The 20046-nt window shown below is 35.7% G+C and overlaps 1 protein-coding gene across 1 annotated transcript; it reads right to left on the bottom strand.

Moving 5' to 3' along the window:
* Positions 1-7881: 7881 nt before the first annotated feature.
* Positions 7882-18260, bottom strand: LOC113782312 (receptor kinase-like protein Xa21). The gene is made up of 5 exons (XM_027328201.1): positions 18176-18260; positions 12161-12372; positions 11527-11920; positions 8328-10328; positions 7882-8240 (listed from the first exon to the last, which is right to left on the bottom strand). Exons 1-5 carry the CDS (start codon positions 18258-18260, stop codon positions 7882-7884), a joined length of 3051 nt encoding a protein of 1016 aa, XP_027184002.1.
* Between the last annotated feature and the right edge of the window lie 1786 nt (positions 18261-20046).

The raw sequence follows: 20046 nt of genomic DNA, 5'->3' as shown, positions 1-20046 counted from the left end.
TACCAAAGGCGCTACGAGTATCGGATGGAGGTCCAAGACCCACCGTTTCGAAGCTAAGAACCAGGGCTACAACAATGTAGAAGGTCACTCAGTCCAAATCCCAGCACAACTAAGTCAAATATGCCAAATAACAAACCAGAACCGTACTTGCAGGTTTACAAATTACACTATGCTGTAATCAGTACAACTCAGTCTAAACAGGTCCAAATGCAGAAATTCCAAAGGCATATGGTAGCTAGGACATCAAGCTACATTTCATCAGAAGACCTCAACACCCAAATCCAAAACAATTCCAGTCAAAACAACCCATTTCAGACGCAGTTCTAACATCCTGATGAACCCAGAACAGCAATAGTAATTTCGGCTTATCTCATTCCACACTACTCCGATTGACCTGAAATTTTGTAGGCACCTTTAAAATATCATTCCCTACAACTTTCATGTTTTAGGCCAAGGCCAATTCGGTCTCTATATATGACCTAAAAATTCGGACAGAATGTTCATCACAAAACCCTCACTTTTCAATTTTTGGTCCAAAACAGAAATTGGTTGCAATTACCAATCATTTACATCCACAAGAGTCATAACCCCTCATTACCAACCATCATAAATCATCACAACATCATGATCACATTAAACCAGAAAATTCATCAATAAATTGAAAACCTTCACCAATTCATCTCAAACCAAGAAATAAACCACAAATTCATCACTTTAGCTACCATTAAGCACAACTTAAGCTTCATTAAGTGTAGGAGGAAGTGTAATCACCACTTACCTAGTAAACAAGAGAGAAGGAGTTGTAGAACACCTTAGCTTCCTTAAAAACTTCACCAAACAACTTACTAGCTCCTAATGGATGGATTTTATGGAGTAGAAACTAGTTTAGGCAATTGGTTTTGGAAGATTGAACTAAATGGAAGCTAAAATGCTGAAGAGTTTCTTTCTTCTTTGCCCAAGAGAGAACCAGCCATGGAGGAGAAGAAAAGAGTAAATTTTTGTGATTTTTGTGAGATATTTAACTAAATGGCAAAAAGTCAAAAAGGGTGAATAGTTGTCTTAGGCTTCAACCACTCACAAAGTGACACGTGTCACTTCATTAAATGCAATTCTATCCTTCTTTTTCCCTCTCACATCAATCACTTCACCTCCTCTACTTATCTCTTAACACCCGATAAATTTCACCCAGTATCCGGAACTTAACCTAATTGGTCGAATTTTTCCGAACTTTTCGCCCTAGTGGGTCCCACATTCAAAATACGCTTTTAATTTCTCAAACACTAACCGATACTAGAAAAATCATTTTAAAACTATCTTTGCTCATAAACATTATCTGGGGAATTTTTTCTAATAAAGAAAATGTAGAAAAAGTGGGCGATTAAATAAAATAAACCCTAGAAAATTAGAAAATTTCCGGGTTCTCAAACTCATTTTTTTCGGGGCGTCACAATCTCCCCTCCTTAAAAGAATGTCGTCCTCGACATTCCCTTTTGTACCAATCAAGTCAAGACATCCCGCAAAAATCTCTCAATAGTCAAATCAAACCCACAGTCCGGCATCCTAAACTTCAAGCCTAGGATACACTACAGAGATCTGAAGCCTAAGCTCTGATACCAACTGTGACAGCTCCACCTCCCCCTAAGGCGAACCAGAGGGTTCGGCGGGCCGCCTGCCCAGCTCTCGCCGGGACTCAGTCGTTCACTACAATCCTCAAATATATTACAATATACATCTCAAATATACATCACATGGTCCACAATTATACATCCAAGTCTCCAATAATTACATGTCACAAAAGCAGCGGAAACAATTCTCAACTATACATAAAATGATTCCAAATCAAAACTGTACAAAACATAGGCCATCCAATCACGTGCACAAGTACTATAAGTCCTTCCTTCGCCTTGAGCCCTGTGGAGGGGAATAAAATATTTTTGGGGTGAGTTAGAAGCTCAGCGAGTAACCAGCAAAATCATTAAGCAAATATATTTCACAATGTGGCATTTCGATGATTTCGATGATGTCATGATTCAGAGATCAAATGTCCGTTTAGTGCTCTCGTGAGCCAGTGAAATCGTTGCACTAGAACACCCAACGATCAAATAGATCATAACACACGAACAGAGAGAGGAAGCCCCTTTTTGAGCTCCAGATAACCATGAACATGAACCACAAACAGAGTGGAGACGTTGGTGTCCAGCACAAGACTTTCCCAGAACTCATTGAAGCCAAAATCATATCATGAATTCACATGCAAGCACGCATGAGATGCAATCGAAAAATAATGCAAGAAACATTTCACAAGTACTTTGGAAATAGTTTGAGGTCACTCACCTCCATGGCTCAGAAACCATCCATCATATTGCATTACTTCACTCAAGTCCAAGCCCTAAAGCACAAACGCAAAGCAATCAAGCCCATTCAAAATTCGGACAGCATTTCCCCTAAATTTCTTTACTTTTCCAGCCATCAAGGCTTCATTATTTCCTCAGCCAGTCCCAAAGGTACACACACAACAAAAGTTCATCTAATAGTCATTCAGCAAGCTCCAAGTAGTACTAGTACAAGTCAAGCTAGGGAAAAGTTCGGAAATGAAAGTTAAGCTCAAAACCAGAAAAACAGTTTTGACGTCCTTTTGCGGTAATGGTACCAAAGGTACTACGAGTATCGGATGGAGGTCCAAGACCCACCGTTTCGAAGCTAAGAACCAGGGCTACAACAATGTAGAAGGTCACTCAGTCAAAATCCCAGCACAACTAAGTCAAATATGCCAAATAACAAACCAGAACCGTACTTGCAGGTTTACAAATTACACTATGCTGTAATCAGTACAACTCAGTCTAAACAGGTCCAAATGCAGAAATTCCAAAGGCATATGGTAGCTAGGACATCAAGCTACATTTCATCAGAAGACCTCAACACCCAAATCCAAAACAATTCCAGTCAAAACAACCCATTTCAGACGCAGTTCTAACATCCTGATGAATCCAGAACAGCAATAGTAATTTCGGCTTATCTCATTCCACACTACTCCGATTGACCTGAAATTTTGTAGGCACCTTTAAAATATCATTCCCTACAACTTTCATGTTTTAGGCCAAGGCCAATTCGGTCTCTATATATGACCTAAAAATTCGGACAGAATGTTCATCACAAAACCCTCACTTTTCAATTTTTGGTCCAAAACAGAAATTGGTTGCAATTACCAATCATTTACATCCACTAGAGTCATAACCCCTCATTACCAACCATCATAAATCACCACAACATCATGATCACATTAAACCAGAAAATTCATCAATAAATTGAAAACCTTCACCAATTCATCTCAAACCAAGAAATAAACCACAAATTCATCACTTTAGCTACCATTAAGCACAACTTAAGCTTCATTAAGTGTAGGAGGAAGTGTAATCACCACTTACCTAGTAAACAAGAGAGAAGGAGTTGTAGAACACCTTAGCTTCCTTAAAAACTTCACCAAACAACTTACTAGCTCCTAATGGAGGGATTTTATGGAGTAGAAACTAGTTTAGGCAATTGGTTTTGGAAGATTGAACTAAATGGAAGCTAAAATGGTGAAGAGTTTCTTTCTTCTTTGCTCAAGAGAGAACCAGCCATGGAGGAGAAGAAAAGAGTGAATTTTTGTGATTTTTGTGAGATATTTAACTAAATGGCAAAAAGTCAAAAGGGTGAATAGTTGTCTTAGGCTTCAACCACTCACAAAGTGACACGTGTCACTTCATTAAATGCATTTCTATCCTTCTTTTTCCCTCTCACATCAATCACTTCACCTCCTCTACTTATCTCTTAACACCCGATAAATTTCACCCAGTATCCGGAACTTAACCTAATTGGTCGAATTTTTCCGAACTTTTCGCCCTAGTGGGTCCCACATTCAAAATACGCTTTTAATTTCTCAAACACTAACCGATACTAGAAAAATCATTTTAAAACTATCTTTGCTCATAAACATTATCTGGGGAATTTTTTCTAATAAAGAAAATGTAGAAAAAGCGGGCGATTAAATAAAATAAACCCTAGAAAATTAGAAAATTTCCGGGTTCTCAAACTCATTTTTTTCGGGGCGTCACAATTAGTGGCATTAAAAACTAGACATTCATAACTTTTTAACAGTATAAAAATTCCCTACTAGTTCATTTTGACCAAACTGTAGCGAGTCAGCAAAGTGGACTGTCCTGCTTTGCCTATGTGTTCGAATGAAACTGAGAAGCTGCATCTTGTGGCTTGATTTTGTTCTACTTGTGAAAAGATTTTCAAAATGATACCTTCTGATGAATTGTAGCGTTTTGAACCTAGTTTCCAACGCCATAAGCCATCTCAATTTGGAGTTAACTAGATATGGTTTGATTTCGAAAATGCGACAAAGCTAGAAATTGGAAGATTTCGCTTCCTTGCTGACCGAATGGTCAAATCTATTTTGGGATGTTATATTTCAAACATTTTCGTGTCATTTAACCATAAATTTATTATTAAATGGTTCTGGAATTGTGGTTGCAAAAGTGGAGCGAATTGGGGCTGATTTCGTTGGATAAAACGTTTGAAAAAGAAAGAGAAGTAGGATGACAGATTAGCTTTGAAATATTTCATGAACTTTGGTCATTTTGTTAACTACCTTTCCGTGCGATTTTTTACTTAAATTTTTATAGAGAGGTAGTCCACATATGGAAGTTTAAGTGTACCAAATTTAGTGTAATTTCAAGACCATTTTCGATATCCAAATGATACCCCAAAGATTGCTCTTCAAATCTGGAAATTCACTATTTAAGTAGTGAAAATTAACCGACTTTAAGCTGTTATATCTTGTTGCTCAAAACTCCGAAGTTAGTTCTGTTTGTTGTGTTTGAAACCTTGTTCAGAACTCATATTGTGTTACGAATTTCAAAGGCTGATTTACTTTCTGTGAATTTTACCAAATTTCCAGAGATTACTGTAAAACCAAGACTGTTTTTGTCTTGCTTTCTTGAATCAGCAACTTTGAGCTGAAAAATGAATGCTTTCCGTTTAGAATCTTAGAAAAGTATCTTCTAGGAACTTTTAGTACTTCGACCCTAGTTTCCGACAGTATAAAGTTTTCTATTTTTGGACATATGAAACTCAAGATCTGATTTTACCAAGTTTGTCGCGTAAAGCTGAAATTTTCTGATTTCTTAAGAAACGAACTTTTAAGAACATACCCGATTTCATGGAGGATACGAGTTTTCCCTTGTGACTTTAAATTCTCACTTTTAAATCTTGAATTTCAATAGAGTGAAGCTCTTTTGAGACATTGTTCTAAGTTTAAGCAAATACATTTCCTTCCTGGTATGTTAAGTGATTGTGAGTATATGTGAGTGATAATTGCTCACTATTTCTTCAAGCGCTCAAGAGGATTGAAGGAAACCTCAGAGCGAAATACTAAAGAACTTATTTACTCACTTATTTTGAATTGGCGATTGTTCCCTGTGTGTGTGTGACTTGAATAGTTGCTACATGTTTACTTCATATTTCTTGTGTGTTTATGTGTTAAGTGTTATCTATAATTGCTCCTATGTAATTTTTCACCGTGTTAAGGTAAGTGCGTACTTTATCACACTCGACCTACTAAAATAACAAATTTCTACCGTTTACCGATTTAATTGATTATTTTCGCATGTTGTAAGCTCTCAGCTGAACTGAGCCTTGCCCTTGGTTGCTAACCTGCTCGAGCCAGGATTGGGTTTGGTCGGGTAGGTTGGAATCCTGGGCCATCGTATCGGTATACTCAAGTATTACCACTGGAGGAATAAAGCGATGGCCAGACAAACCGGGGGAATTATTGGAGTTATAAGGTGTAGTTGACCGAAATAGTTCCACGTGAACACCGTATCCTTTTAATGTATGTTTATTTCTGTAAAATGATAAATGTCTCATTTTAATGTGCCAATGTGAAATCTTGAATGCATTATGTTTAATTTACTTGATTTATTAGAACTGTTTGTGTGTTTTGGAACATCACTAGGCTGTTTAGCTCATTCCACTCCTTTGTTTTCCTTAACAGGGTTCAAAGCCGAGAGTGCTCACGAATAGTACTAAGTTGTTTTCTTTTGGAGACTTCAAGTTGTATTATAGCAATGACTGTAGTGCATATTCTTTTGGGTTGTATTTAAGCTTGAAGGTTAGCTAATTTTAAGTATTAATGTTTTGGAGTACTTTAAATGTCCCCCGGCGAGATTAGGCCCTTGGGAGAAGTGGAGGCGTCACACCCACAACCAAATTAAGCCATAGAGATATATTAGATGATTGTTCTCCCTTTCGTATTCTGATTTTTTTTTCCAAACCTACGCGCAGTCTTCTCAATCTCAAGATCGAAAATCAAATTACCTGTACGAAAAGAACAAAGCATAAACTAGCAAAAATACCAGAAATGAAAAGAAAATAAAATAGAATAAACTCAAAAATAAACAAATAAACTAATGTCAATTCTCGACAACAGCTCCAAAAATTGACAGGTATTGAACCTATGTAATAACAAATTTCTACTCACAAAAATATTTATTCGAGTATAATGGTAAGTAGAGTCATCTCCATAAGGATTAAGGGAAAAATTTATCTCTTTTCAAATAAAAAACTAACTGGGGGTTCTGAAAAATTAAAACTAAAATAAATAATCAACATGAATAAGAATAATTAAACTAAGGGCAAATTAAATTCAAATAAAAAATAAACAAGCTCTAACCAAGGTTATAATTCCGAAAGTGGTTCATACAACTGCTCATCGATGCAATAATTATTTCATCTATTCGTTAATAAACAGGTTATAATTGTCAAACACGCAATAACAACTAATGTTTCCTTATGATCTCGATAGTTAAGGTGCACCCGTTAACTACTTTCCTAACCTCGAAATAACCCTAGGTACATTCGTAGAATTTAATTTCTTGATTGCATTATAAACTAAAAAAACCCTGTTCTAATCAATAAATACACTACAATGGTTTATTTAAATTAGATCATATGTTTCCCAAATATGAAATCAATCACGCAAGTTGCCACTAATTTAAGATAATTAAACAATTACGAAGTTAACTATCTTATTGGTAATAGTTTGTTTAGTTGAATTAAATATCGGCCGTACTTGTTATTCAAACAACAAAACAACTATGAGAAATCAAAAAACATACGAATGCTAACGAATAAATAAATAAATAAATAAATATATATATATATATATATAAAACAATTAGATCTCACAGTTGTAACTAAATCAAATCCTTCGTTATCTCTTGATTAGAAAAGAAGAAATTAGTTACTCTCCATTGAGAATAACTCAGGCAATTCCATTAATAAAAGTTGCATAAATATTGGACAATAGAAGAAAAACGAAGGAATAGAAAAAGACAAAGGGACAAGCCGTTTGTTTCTTGCCCACAACTCGTCAATTGCCATCCAAAATCGACTAACCACTTGGGAAAACCAGCCGCAACTATCTCCTATTCTTTGCCTACTTTTTAGCTACGAATAATAAATTCTTAAAGAGAAAAGGAAATTACAAAAGATAATGTCTCTGTTTCCTAATTAATTCCCATAACTAATAAAGATAACTTCCAAATCTTTAACCAAATGCTGTCCAGAAATCCCCGCAGAAAATTCCCAAGCTTTCTGAATTTGAAAGCAGGTCCTGATCGTACCACAACCAAATTAGTTGATAGCATGCTGGAAAATTGCCCCTTTAACTATTTTTTCACTACATCCTTCTACAATTAACATCAATCGCTAAATATTAGTAGAATTTACCCAATAACACAATATTTAGCAAATATCAAGAGAAAATATTCACAAATTTTACTAGCAATTATGTATATTATCAACACAAAAACAAAATAATGAAAAAAATATATATCACATTTGGTCACCGCAGACACTGACTAATTGATACTTGATCTTCTCAAGTGACACTACAACATCATTCATGCTGGTCCTATCTCTTGGACGTTCGTTGCAGCAGCTCAAAGCCAATTCCAGGATCAGATAAATGCTCTCCAACTTCTCTGGAAGATACTCATCTTCTGGCGAGAGTAGGCTGGCATCTATAGTCTGTGTTGTCCTAGTGTGAAGTGAATTTTCTATCCAACTCTTTAGGCTTAGATCGCCAACAAATATTTGATCACTAGGCTTCATTCTTGAAAAAGTTTCCATCAAAACAATTCCAAAACTATAAACATCACTTCTTGTTGATACCAAACCTTCAGCTCCATATTCTGACAAAAATGGCAGTATCAATGAAATTGATAGAAGAACACGTAAAAGAAATAAAAATAATAGTTGAGAGGAAAGAGAATCTTAACCTGGTGCAATATAACCTAGAGTTGCAAGGGTCTTGGTGTGCAAATTACAGTCTTCTTGACTCAAAAGTTTTGAAAGACCAAAGTCACTGACATGAGCAACCATACCTTCATCGAGCAAGATGTTACTAGGCTTGATATCACAGTGAACCACTGGTGTCGTATAACCATGGTGGAGATACTCCAATCCATTAGCAACATCTATCATTATGCTCATTCTTTCTATTAAATTTAAATAATGATTGTGAGAGTACAACCATTTCTCAAGACTCCCGTTAGGCATATGCTCATACACCAAGGCTTTGAAGCCATGGTTAGTACAACTCCCAATCACTTTGGTGAGATTTCGGTGGCGAAGATTGCGTAGTACCTCACATTCTGAAACAAAACTATCGTGTGTTCCTTCTAATTGCAATTTGAAAACTTTCACTGCCACCTGAGTCCCATCTATTTGGGTACCTCTATAGACTGACCCAAAACTCCCTGTGCCAAGTAAATTACTCTCATTGTAGCCATCTGTTGCTCGTAAAAGTTCATAATATGAGAACCTTTCTGCTTTTCCCAGAGGCGTCCAACTTACTGCTGTTGGAACGTTATTCTTCCTTCGATATCTTATGGATATAATTGCCACAATGAAAGCAATAATTGCTACAGCTATACCTGACACTAGATATATCACTTGCAGTACTTTCTTTTTAGTTGATCTGTGAAGAGGTGGAGGGCTACAAAGAGGGACAAGAAACCTTGGTGCACCACAGAGTGCAGCATTAGACATGAATGATTGACTTGTGAAGTTCTTGAAGGGACCACCAGATGGAATTTCACCGTTCAATTTGTTAAAAGAAAGGTTGATGTAGCTGAGATAAGAAAGTGCTTCCATGGACTTTGGGATCACACCGGATAGATCATTATGGGATAGGTCCAAGCATTGCAAGCTTAGCATGTTACCAACTGAGTTGGGAATTGATCCTTCAATTTTATTTTGTGCAAAAGAAAGGTTAAGTAAATTCTGAAGACCTCCAATTGAGCTTGGAATGTTCCCTGAAATGTCATTTTCTGACAAATTTAACCTTGTTGCTGCCTTCAAGTTTTGCATTTCTTCAGGAAGTGAACCACTCAAAGAATTTGAGGACAAATCTAGTTCCAGGAGATCACTAAGATTCCACAAGTTAGCAGGTATGCTAGAGTTCAATAAGTTTTGGTCAATAAGGAGATACCCCAAAGAAGTAACATTACCAAGGCACGAAGGAATAGACCCTGAAATCTGATTTTGACCGATTGCTACTATGTACAAGCTACTCATGTCACAAAAATGATGTGGCAGAGGACCACTCAGTAGGTTATTTTCTAGACTTAATGCTTGAAGCTTTTGCAAACTTTTGAACGTGGATGGGACTGATCCAGTCAAGTGATTTCCGTCCAGACTCAAAAGTAATAAATTGCTCAAATTTCCAAAGCAATCTGGAATGCTTCCCTTGAGTTCAGATTCATAAGCAAAAATTTTCTCTATGGAATGAGATAGATTCCCAATAGATTTAGGTATGGAGCCATTGAAAGAGTTGTCATTCATGCCTAAGAATTCAAGATATTTGCACTTGGTCAAGGAACTGATGAAGCTCAATTCCAATATGGAAGGTTCACAAGTAAAATAATTCTGTCCCAGATTCAAATGTTCAAGCAATCTTAGATCTCCAAGGGAGTCAGGAATCGGACCACTAAATTTGTTTCTAGCAAGATTTAAGTAATATAGATTAGAGGCATTTGAGATGGAGGCCGGTATTACTCCATGCAGCTCGTTGCCACGAGCGGACAGAACTTCCAAGTTTGGTAATCTTTGGCGGTTGCTTAATGGAAGATTGCCGGAAAGAATATTGTCATTCAGTACAAGAAGTAGTAGAGTTGATATGTTGAAGAGTTGAGCTGGTATAGATCCGGTTAAGCTAGCTTCATTTATCCAGAGCTGTTTCAGTCTATGCAGATTACAGAATTGTTCTGGTATTGTTGCTGCCAGAGCATAGTTTACAAATCTTAAGACAACATAAAAATATCCAAACAATCTGATGTAGAAAATGGATGGATGGCATACAAATTGATTAACGGAGAGTTAAATTTTGGTATGAGAAAATCATATTAGTTTAAATGGAGTAGACACATAATCTAAAACTAATAGATAAAATCATCTATTTGACTATTATCATCACTTGGCTAGTCATGACGCACTCCTAGATGTCAATCTTGATCTATAAGTGTAAGTTCATTGATTAGTTGAATCAATGAGAATTTAAGAGTATTTAATTTATCTAAATTTTATTTATTAAGAATTATAACTTATATTTATTGTCAATGTATATGAGAATCTAATGGGTACACACATTAAGAATTTCTTTAACTATTTTAAAATAAAGGATTAATCTTTTATACAATGACAGTGTATATACCATCGTCATTGGATGCATGACAATTCATCTAAATTTAAATTTAAAATCCAAATTTTGCTTATGTGTCATGCATCCAACCGCGATACTGTTAATGTATATAAGATTTACTTTAAAACAAATTCAAGTAGAGACTTAAAGATAAGTTTTTATAACTTGTAGTTTAAACTTGAGAAACTCATAGTGAAAATAAGTTTAAGTATTCCAATATATTAGAATAAGGAAGTTGACTCTTATTGGAAACTGGTTTCAATTTTCATAAGGATTTGAATAACCTATTTGTCTATATATATCCTCATAACTTATTCTAGCAAGACAAATAAACACAAAACAAATTGTTTGTGACTAACTCTGTGTTACATAAATTAATCAAACAACAATCTACCAAAATAATAAAAAAAATTAAATTTTTTGCTGCATATACTTGTGTGATTCCTTATACGAACCACATTAATTTTAGTGTGTGATTCATTATTTGTACTAGTTCTTATTTTTTTCTATTAAATTATTCGTCCTTTATATCTCAAATTGTCGGCCTGATACCCAAATAAAACACCTCTAAATTAATCGCTGGTTTACATTTCTAATCCGCTTGTGAGTGAATTTATTATACCATAGGTAGAGTATGTAATTGAAAAAAAAAATTTTCACTTCGAATTGTAGCATATTATGTAGACAATAGGATCTTCAAGCACTTAGTTCGGCCCCTCTAGATACTTAGATACAGTTCATTTTATAAAGAGTAATGGGAATTGTACGGTCCATACCTCTAAAATTGTTAACGCCAAGATATAGCTCCTCCAGCGCTGTCAAGTTTCCAATTTCATTTGGTATGGTTCCAATAAACTGATTGATAGACAAGGATAGCATTTGAAGCTGTGAACAGTGGAACCACGTTGATGGTATTTGACCACCTAACTTATTATCCGATAGGTTAAGCCACTTGATTCTTCGAGGAGGGGAGCACATGTCAGCCGGAAGGCTACCAGACAGACTATTACTCAGAAATGAAATAATTTCCAATGACGAGATATTGAAAATCTTGGATGGCACTGAACCTGAAAGATAATTATATTCAATGCTTAATTTCTTCAAGCTTTGCAGATTCCCAATCTCTATTGGAAGTTTTCCAGACAGAGAATTGAATGACAACGACAATGACTTCAAAGTCGATACGTTACAGATAGCAGGAGGGATAACACCTGTGAATGAATTGTTTGCATGCGACAGGTATTGGAGATTTTGGAAGGAACTTAACCAAGAGGGAACCTTTCCACTGAGATTGTTGATGGTCAAGTTTAGGACTTTCAATCTGCCCAAGTGAGATAGTCCTTCGGGTAATTCTCCATGAAAATTGTTTCTGCTCAAATCCATGGAAATAAGAAATGAGAGATTTCACACCTGGGGGTGAATAGTGCCAGTAAGGCCCATGTTTGAGATATTGAGGGCAATCACCCTGTGGTGACGAGAGCTACAAGTAACTCCTATCCATTGACAAACTGAGGACGAAACAGACCAGTTGTTTACTAACATTTGATAAGGCTCTGAAGTGATCTGAGATCTTAAAGCAAGGAGGGCAGACTGATCAGTGGCAATGTCCCTGGTGCTGATGCCTAAACAGGCTAAGAGAAGACTTAGGAACAGAAATCCAAGGTGGAAAAATTAGTGCATTTTTTTCATGCTAGCCATGTATTAGTTGAGATTCGGGAGTCGCAGTGGTAATGAATTGCTAATCAGGCTGCTCGTAAAACAGGAGCATTAATCTTTTTTTCCACAATCGGTAACAGTTTACTCTACACTTACTCCTACTCCTACTATAACCTATCCTAAGAAGGGGATCCAATTAGATTATTGAAGGGACCGACGAGAACTGAACCACCATCGGACCAAACGAGTGCACTACACATCTATCTGGATTGAATTTTTTGAAGAACCACATAAAGTGGCAATTGGTGGGAAGCAAAGTTTCATGGTGTCCCACCAAAGTCTTAATGGCTTGATGATAGCCACCAGCCCAAAGACTAGTGGTTAACAGGAGCATTAATCAAGAGTGGAAAAAAATACATCGTACATCGTTGAATTTGTCAACTTACTAACGAATATTCGTTCAATAACGTTGTTGTTCAAGTTTTTAAGTCACTTTATCTAAGCATTAATTGCTAATGGGTGGCTGAAAAGATGCCCCATTTATTCTACGAGTGTCCCCGTTAGAATTTAGAAGGATATAGCAGGATAGTCATCCTTGCGCCATCACCTCATGGTTGGCCTGAGAGGCACGGTTCTCATTTAAGTATTTAAGGTTGAAAGTGAGATACTCTACACTCAACAAAATAGAGAAGCAAAGCACCACACAAATTTTGAGGGCCTGTTTATTCATGCAAAACTTTTCGGTACTCATCATGTATATATGATGCACGGTGTTAAAACCGACCCGGCAAAGAACCGTGTGGATGGGTCACTAGTTTAACCAATAGTGTGGTAGTTGAAGCAGTCGGCCACTAAAATACTATTTATAAATACATAAGATATATTAATTTTCTTAATATACATATAATTTATAAATAAAGTGCTTTTAAATAATAATTATTACATTTAGAAAGATATGTTATAAATATATGAACATTAATAAAGGACTCAATTTCCTTATATCAGACATTACAAACATAGATCATGTATTCAAAGATAAAAGAAAATTACTTTATTAATAAAAACAACAAGCTTTTAAGGAAATATAATTAATTTTTTGTTAATATTTTGTCTAAAAATGTATTTCTTCAATTATGAATTATTTTTACATAATAATAACACTTTTATTTGAAAGATGAATTAATTGTATAATAAAAAAATGTAGAAAAATATGTTTTACGGTACATTTGGTCATTAGTGAAAGTTTAGCCGAATGTTTACATCTATTGTACGATAAGGAGCAGATCCAAGTTTCAAAACTTTTGTCCTATAAAACAAAAACCCACTGGGTGATTAAGAACTCGTCTGGGTTTCTCGGGTTGCACTAACTTTGGCAAAGTTGGCTCCTTACCCAGTCAAATTAGGGACTTAGCCCAGCTCAATATTCAGTTTAACAGGCCGAGCGGCTCAACCATAAAAAAGGACAGGGTTTAACAACTATGATAAGATGTATGGCATTCTCATTGTGAGAGCTAGAAGAAAACTTCAAGCATGTATTTGTACATCTCTATCTTTTTTTTTTCTTTTTGCATATTAGGATTCTAGCTTCTTTTAGTTTTGTTTTTATTTTTTTGAACCTATTTGGTTTGGAAAAAAAAATGGTACCTTTCCTTGGTGGGATTTAACAAAGAATTGACCTTCATCTGTTTTTAGAACGAGTGATTTAGTTTGGTAGAGTATGAGGCTTGAACGACTCAAAGTCCTTCAAGTCTTCGCTCAAAGGTGGGACCTTGAACGACTCCAAATTCTTCGCTCAAAGCTAATGCATTCAATTTAAAGGTGGGACCTCTTTTTTCTGACTTTCTATCTTATCTTGACCTTTTATAATTGAGTTTTTCTAACATGTGTTTTAAGGACACTCCTTATATTTCCTGAGGAGGTTTTACCATGTGGAAACACTCTTTAATGGAACTTTAACTTTAACTAGTCGTGACCAAGAAATCACCAGTTTCGCTTTTTGGGTCGGAAATGCCTGACTTATCAATTTATCCTATAAACTATTAAGAGCTCATGTAACTCATGTTGGGTTAATCGTATTATGGGTTGGAACAATGAACCTGTTTGAAGTGGCTCATTTCGTATCAGAGAAGCCTATTATGAACAAGGGTTAATTTTACTTCTCCGCCTAGCATACGCTATTGATTTAAAAATATTATAACGTCTTTATCATCAATATAACTGCAAAGTTTGCATATAGAGTGATCATTAAAAATTTTCATTAAGAAAGAAAGCTTTATTTGTTTTTCTGATAATTGTAATTAAATTTTTAAAAACAAAGATAGAAATGATAATTATAAACGGTCTATCTAACAAGTGCCCATAGGGCATTTATTAAGATATATTTTAGGTGTTTTATTTTTGAAAATATAAGTTTAAATAGAAAAAGTAAATATATATATAAGGGATGGTAGGTAAGATTAAATAGAAAAAGTATATAAATGTAAGAAAAAATAATAATTATTAATATGTGTATATATATATGGTGGGTTAGGTGAATGTAAGGCACAGAGGAAATTAAATGAAGTACTCTGGATACAAAGTATGGAAATATGTCTATAACTTCCCCCAGGGCCTTACCCCCAACCTAGAGTAGGTTAAATGATAAAATATAATTGGAAAACACATGCAGTACTATAGGTTATCAAGCAGATGCAAACCCAAAATATCAAATCAAGATATTGTACCTTAACTTAATGATAATCTCATCGCTTACAGAAAGCAGAAGGAAATTAGTTGTGGCAGTTGAACACAATACTAATGAACCCTTCATGTTTAATGGGGGGCTGTGTGGTGTTCCAAGATATCTTGTCCCTCCTTGCAGCACGTCAATAGATCACAAGTCAAGTACGAAGAAAATAGCTCATGTTATATTCCTTACATTGGGTATTACAGCAGCATTATTAGCTATGTCCTTCACAATGATATTTTATGGTGTCGAAAGAAAGGTAAGGTTCATAGGACTGGAGAGGAATTTAACATCAGGACTGCTCAAAGGATTTCATATTTTGACCTTTTACAAGCAACTGAAAGTTATGGGGAAAGCCATGTGCTCGAAACAGGGAGTTGTGGATCGGTCTATAGATTGATTCTGAAAGATGGGATGCTTGTGGCTGTTAAAGTGTTCAATTTACAACTGGAGATTTCACTTGGGAGTTACTTTTTCTTTTTTTTTGACAACATTTCACTTAGGAGTTTTGAAACAGAATGTGAAGTGCTTCGAAACCTTTGCCATCGAAATCTCACGAAAGTAGTTGGCTATTGCTTTAATGATGATTTCAAAGCTCTAGAATTCGGGATACCTTTATGGTAGGAACGCTTTGACCGTGCCTATGGTAGGAAGGCCTGCAGAGAGCAACATGTGTTGGAGTTGACTGTAGTCCAAACGGAGACGTTAAGTTGTGGCAGAACGCGTGAAGAGCAAACATGGATGCACTGTGTGCGGATGCAAGCAAAAAAGCACACGTTCCGACTTCCGTTTTCCTATGTTGTAGGTTGGGCCAGGGAAGGGTAATTGCTCTATAGAACCACTGGCATTTATGCTTGCAAATGCACCCATTAGCAATGGAAAAATGCTGCAAATGCCTTCGACAAAAAAATGTGTGTAAAGAAGGTACCGAAATTTTAACAAATACTAAATGTAAATGTCACACGTGTGGGGGATAATAATTTGGAAGAAGGAAAAGTGGAGTAGAGGTAAACGTAGTAGTTCCGCGGCAACTCAGAACACAAAGGGATTGAAGCCTTCATTATATATTTATATACATATATAAATTTAGTACCCAAGTGTTTAGCTTAAGCATCTGGGAAAATGGTGGAGTAACTATCGTTATGGTAAAAAAACAGTTTTAGACATGATATAATAGGTTATAAAAATTTTAGCGACCATTTGATTACCCGTTGGACCTATCCACTTAAATAGGATTATGGGTAAAAATAAGGAGGTAAGTTTGTCATCTAAAATAGTAAGTTAACGTAATAAATTAGTAACTTTTGCATTCCAAAAGGTAAATTGAAAGTAATATGAAATATACTTTTTAAAGAGATAAATTACTATTTTATATCCCAAATATACTTTTGAGGGAGTAGGTATATCTGAATTAATAGTATTTTTTTGTATACAAAAATAGTGATTTATACTAATAACATAGTAAATTTGATTAATGACAAAAACATGCTAATTTACGGCAAAAATAATCTACTATGCATAAAAAACTTATACCAAACCCATATTTTAGTGTTATTTGAAATAACAGTAAAATGTTTTATTAATGATTAAAACTGAGTACCTTACTTCCTAAGTACTGTTAATATACTTGTATACATACTTGATCGTATGTGAATGTATTAGTATATTTGGAATTTATAGGGAAATAAATTGTTTCTTTTACAGTTAAAAAAGGGAAGGGAAAATAATTTTCCAGAGCACAAAAATCCAGAAGTCAAAATAGATTGTGTAAAAGGGAAAGAAACATCTGAATATCATTGTTTAAAGTACTAAATAAATAGATGTAAAATGGTCGTTAAAAGCAGTTACTTTGACATATAATAAAAGAAAGCTATAAAGAGCAGGCCATTTATGGGAAAAGTTATCATTCAAAGAAAGAGCAGGTCTTCACGGTTGTCTTACCAGTCGTCCAATGTATGAGCAAAGTGGCAATAATTAAAATAGTATTTCTTCGATTTATACATAAGTAACTATTTTATTTTTGCATTTAAAAAAATGTAATGAAAATCTTTTAGCAGAAAGCACATAAGTCAAAAAGAATGGTCTAAAAGGGAAAGGAATAGCAGATACGTAGAGTACTTATAGTTCACGTTCTAAGGACTGCAGTGCTGTTTTTGAAAAATACACCGAAAAATATGTAATCCAAACGGAATCGAATCTTCATTATTTCTGCATGATCAAATCTATGATTGTGTTTTAACTGTTATGCATTGGTATCCTAAAGTATCATTTTCCTATCAAATACCACCTCTTTAACACCCATTTTCCCATAAACAAATTTATTTATCAGATAAAAAGAAAATAAGCCCGTTTTTCAATAAAACACTAACTCTTTATAGCTTTCCTCCATTATAAGAAAAGAGTACCCATTTTCCCATAAACAAATTTATTTATCGGAATAAAATAAAGATAAAACCGTTTTTCAATAAAACACCAGTTATTTATGACTTTCCTCCATAAATTATCCATGTTCCTATTTTTTTCATGAGCTAATTTATTAGTCGGATAAAATAAGAATAAAATTGTGTTGAATGCCAAATTACCCTTTAGGATAGAATGGAAAACAGGAAAGTAACCTATAGCAAGTTTAAACACCGTTTCCACTACAAAGATATGCAGGAAATTATTTTTGCAAACTGAAGACACCTAATTTATAAAGTCAAAAGGAACCTTTACAACCGTTATACAAAGCAACTTGTTCATTCTAAAATTTTAGCATCCATTTGATTACCTTTTGGACGTATCAACGTCAATAGGGTAATATGTATTTTCTGGTACACTAGACATAATAAGAATTAAACTTGTATTAATGTAGACCTAACAAAATGAGAGAAGTAGCGTAACAATTAATACAATAATAAGAATAATAGATTTGGTATAACAAAATTAGTATAGTATGAAATGTTATTTTCGTATGCAGATAGTTCACGAATATAAGATTCAACCACTAAAAAGAATGACATGCATATGTAATCTAAAACTAAATATAAAATAAATGTAGTTACATTGTGTCATCCGGTATTCGGGTCCATGGTGCAAGCCGGAGTTCAATAATGCCATGCCAAAGTTAAAGCTTACTTCAGACGCCATCGGCGAGAAGTGAGGTCACAAAATAATTGGTACAAAGGAAAGACTCGGAGTAGAAATACGAGCGAAACCTTGGCAGTAAATGGTGGGAAAATGAAATGAAGCTATGCAAATGACGGGAAAAGCGATGACAGATGGCACGGTCCCACACCGTCCTTGCCAAAAACACGTGGTAGGGGACCAGTTTGTTGAAAAAGAAGCATAGACGTAAGGATTGTGCAGTCCATTTACACCGTGCTTGACTTCATCCCTGAAACCGGACACACAATAGCGGAATTGTGGTTGCAGAGGTCGTCTGGTTGTGCACCGTTCATTGCTATCTTGGAAGCCTCAGTAAGCATGTAAGTATTTCAACTTTTTAGAATACTTGCTTGTATATTTTCAGTTTTCGCCCATGTGCATATGCTTACCATAATCAGTGTAAATAGTTGTAGTAAATGCTGCTAAAATAATCAATGGTGAACACCATAAATGAGGGAAATTCACAGCCACCACAGTTGTCCGGCTTAAGCACAATAAAGACATGCATTAATTGTGTAGGTAGAACTATTTAACTGTGCCTTCTTAGGTACATAATTTTTTGTCTGGTGAGAAGCGGACATGGTAAAGTTGAAAATGGTCGAAAGTAAGCGGCAACTACTTTTTTGTTTGTTGGTAGCACAGGCCCAGTCGTGGGCCACCAATACATTGTTATTTTTTTATTGGTCCAGATAGGTAGTGAAGAACAACATTTTGAATTGTGCACACCCGATGACAAAATTAGGAGATATATATGTATATATATAGCCACACACACCTATATATATATATGTATATATAATATATGGGTTCGAAACCAACACTTAGAGCAGCAAAACTGGTTTGAGGCCACATCACTAAGTTAGCAAGGCAACCCATAAACCCACTTGATAAATTTTTTGGTAGGGTTCTTGTTTTGGGGGGTTCCTGTGTAGGGGATGAAATGTTTGTGCATCTGGAGGCGTTGTGTTCATTAGAGCATATTTTTCCAATTGCGGCTTGCATCTTATGGATCTTGTTCGCCCGTGCAACCGTAAAACACAGGGACGACCAAGATGGGAGTATGGACTGGAAGGTGCTCCTGTCCCTTTACTCCAGTTCATCCACAACTCCATTACCGTGCACAAAGGGGGAAAATTGCGCAGGGACTATCGAAGGTGGCGTTGGTGTGTCAACGGATCTTGTCTACTTATTGAGGTGTAGTCCGATAGGAGGAATATCTAACAATCGCAATTGTCGTTCCTCACAGGTCGAAGGTAGTGCAGGGTGGGCACTGCAGGTGAGTTAAGTAGGTATATAGCGCCCAGTGTTTGCAGCTTGTGCATATGTTTTGAAAGCTACCATGCGTCGCCACTTTGCATGTACTAACTTCGTTAGCCATGGATTCTTGCAGGGATGTACATTGACTAGTCCAACGAATTTGATGAATGTGAAGAAAATGATTAATTGGCTGACAACGGACCAAAGACAAGTTGTATGTGGTTGTGGTTTCACTGGCATTCTTGAACTTATGCCTTTTACGCTGGATCCACAAATGTTGTCATGGATTATTAACAGTTTCAACACCGAAAGTGGTTGTTTGAGTGTCCACGGCCACTTTGTGCCAGTCACCGCATCAGATTTTGCGGCATGTTTTGGAGTCCCGCAAGGCAACAGGGACGTATCCAATGATTTACGTAGCACAGGCATTAGTGCGGCAGTTGAAGATGAGCTCCACATCCCAGTTATAGAAGGATGTATTGTGTACAGCGAAGTGCATCGAAGCCTTCAG

The sequence above is a fragment of the Coffea eugenioides genome, chromosome 9 (genome assembly GCF_003713205.1).
Source record: "Coffea eugenioides isolate CCC68of chromosome 9, Ceug_1.0, whole genome shotgun sequence".
NCBI classification, from domain to species: Eukaryota; Viridiplantae; Streptophyta; class Magnoliopsida; order Gentianales; family Rubiaceae; genus Coffea; species Coffea eugenioides.
This window is presented reverse-complemented; position numbering and strand designations above follow the sequence as displayed.

Excerpts from the sequence above, each read along its gene's own strand:
- LOC113782312 (XM_027328201.1), bottom strand. The coding sequence starts at position 18,260 with ATGGCGTCTGAAGTAAGCTTTAACTTTGGCATGGCATTATTGAACTCC. Across the intron at positions 12,373-18,175 it reads CGAATACCGGATGACACAAT|GCATCAGCACCAGGGACATT; the intron begins GTAACTACATTT and ends TAGCCTGTTTAG. Across the intron at positions 8,241-8,327 it reads TCTAGGTTATATTGCACCAG|AATATGGAGCTGAAGGTTTG; the intron begins GTTAAGATTCTC and ends CATTTTTGTCAG.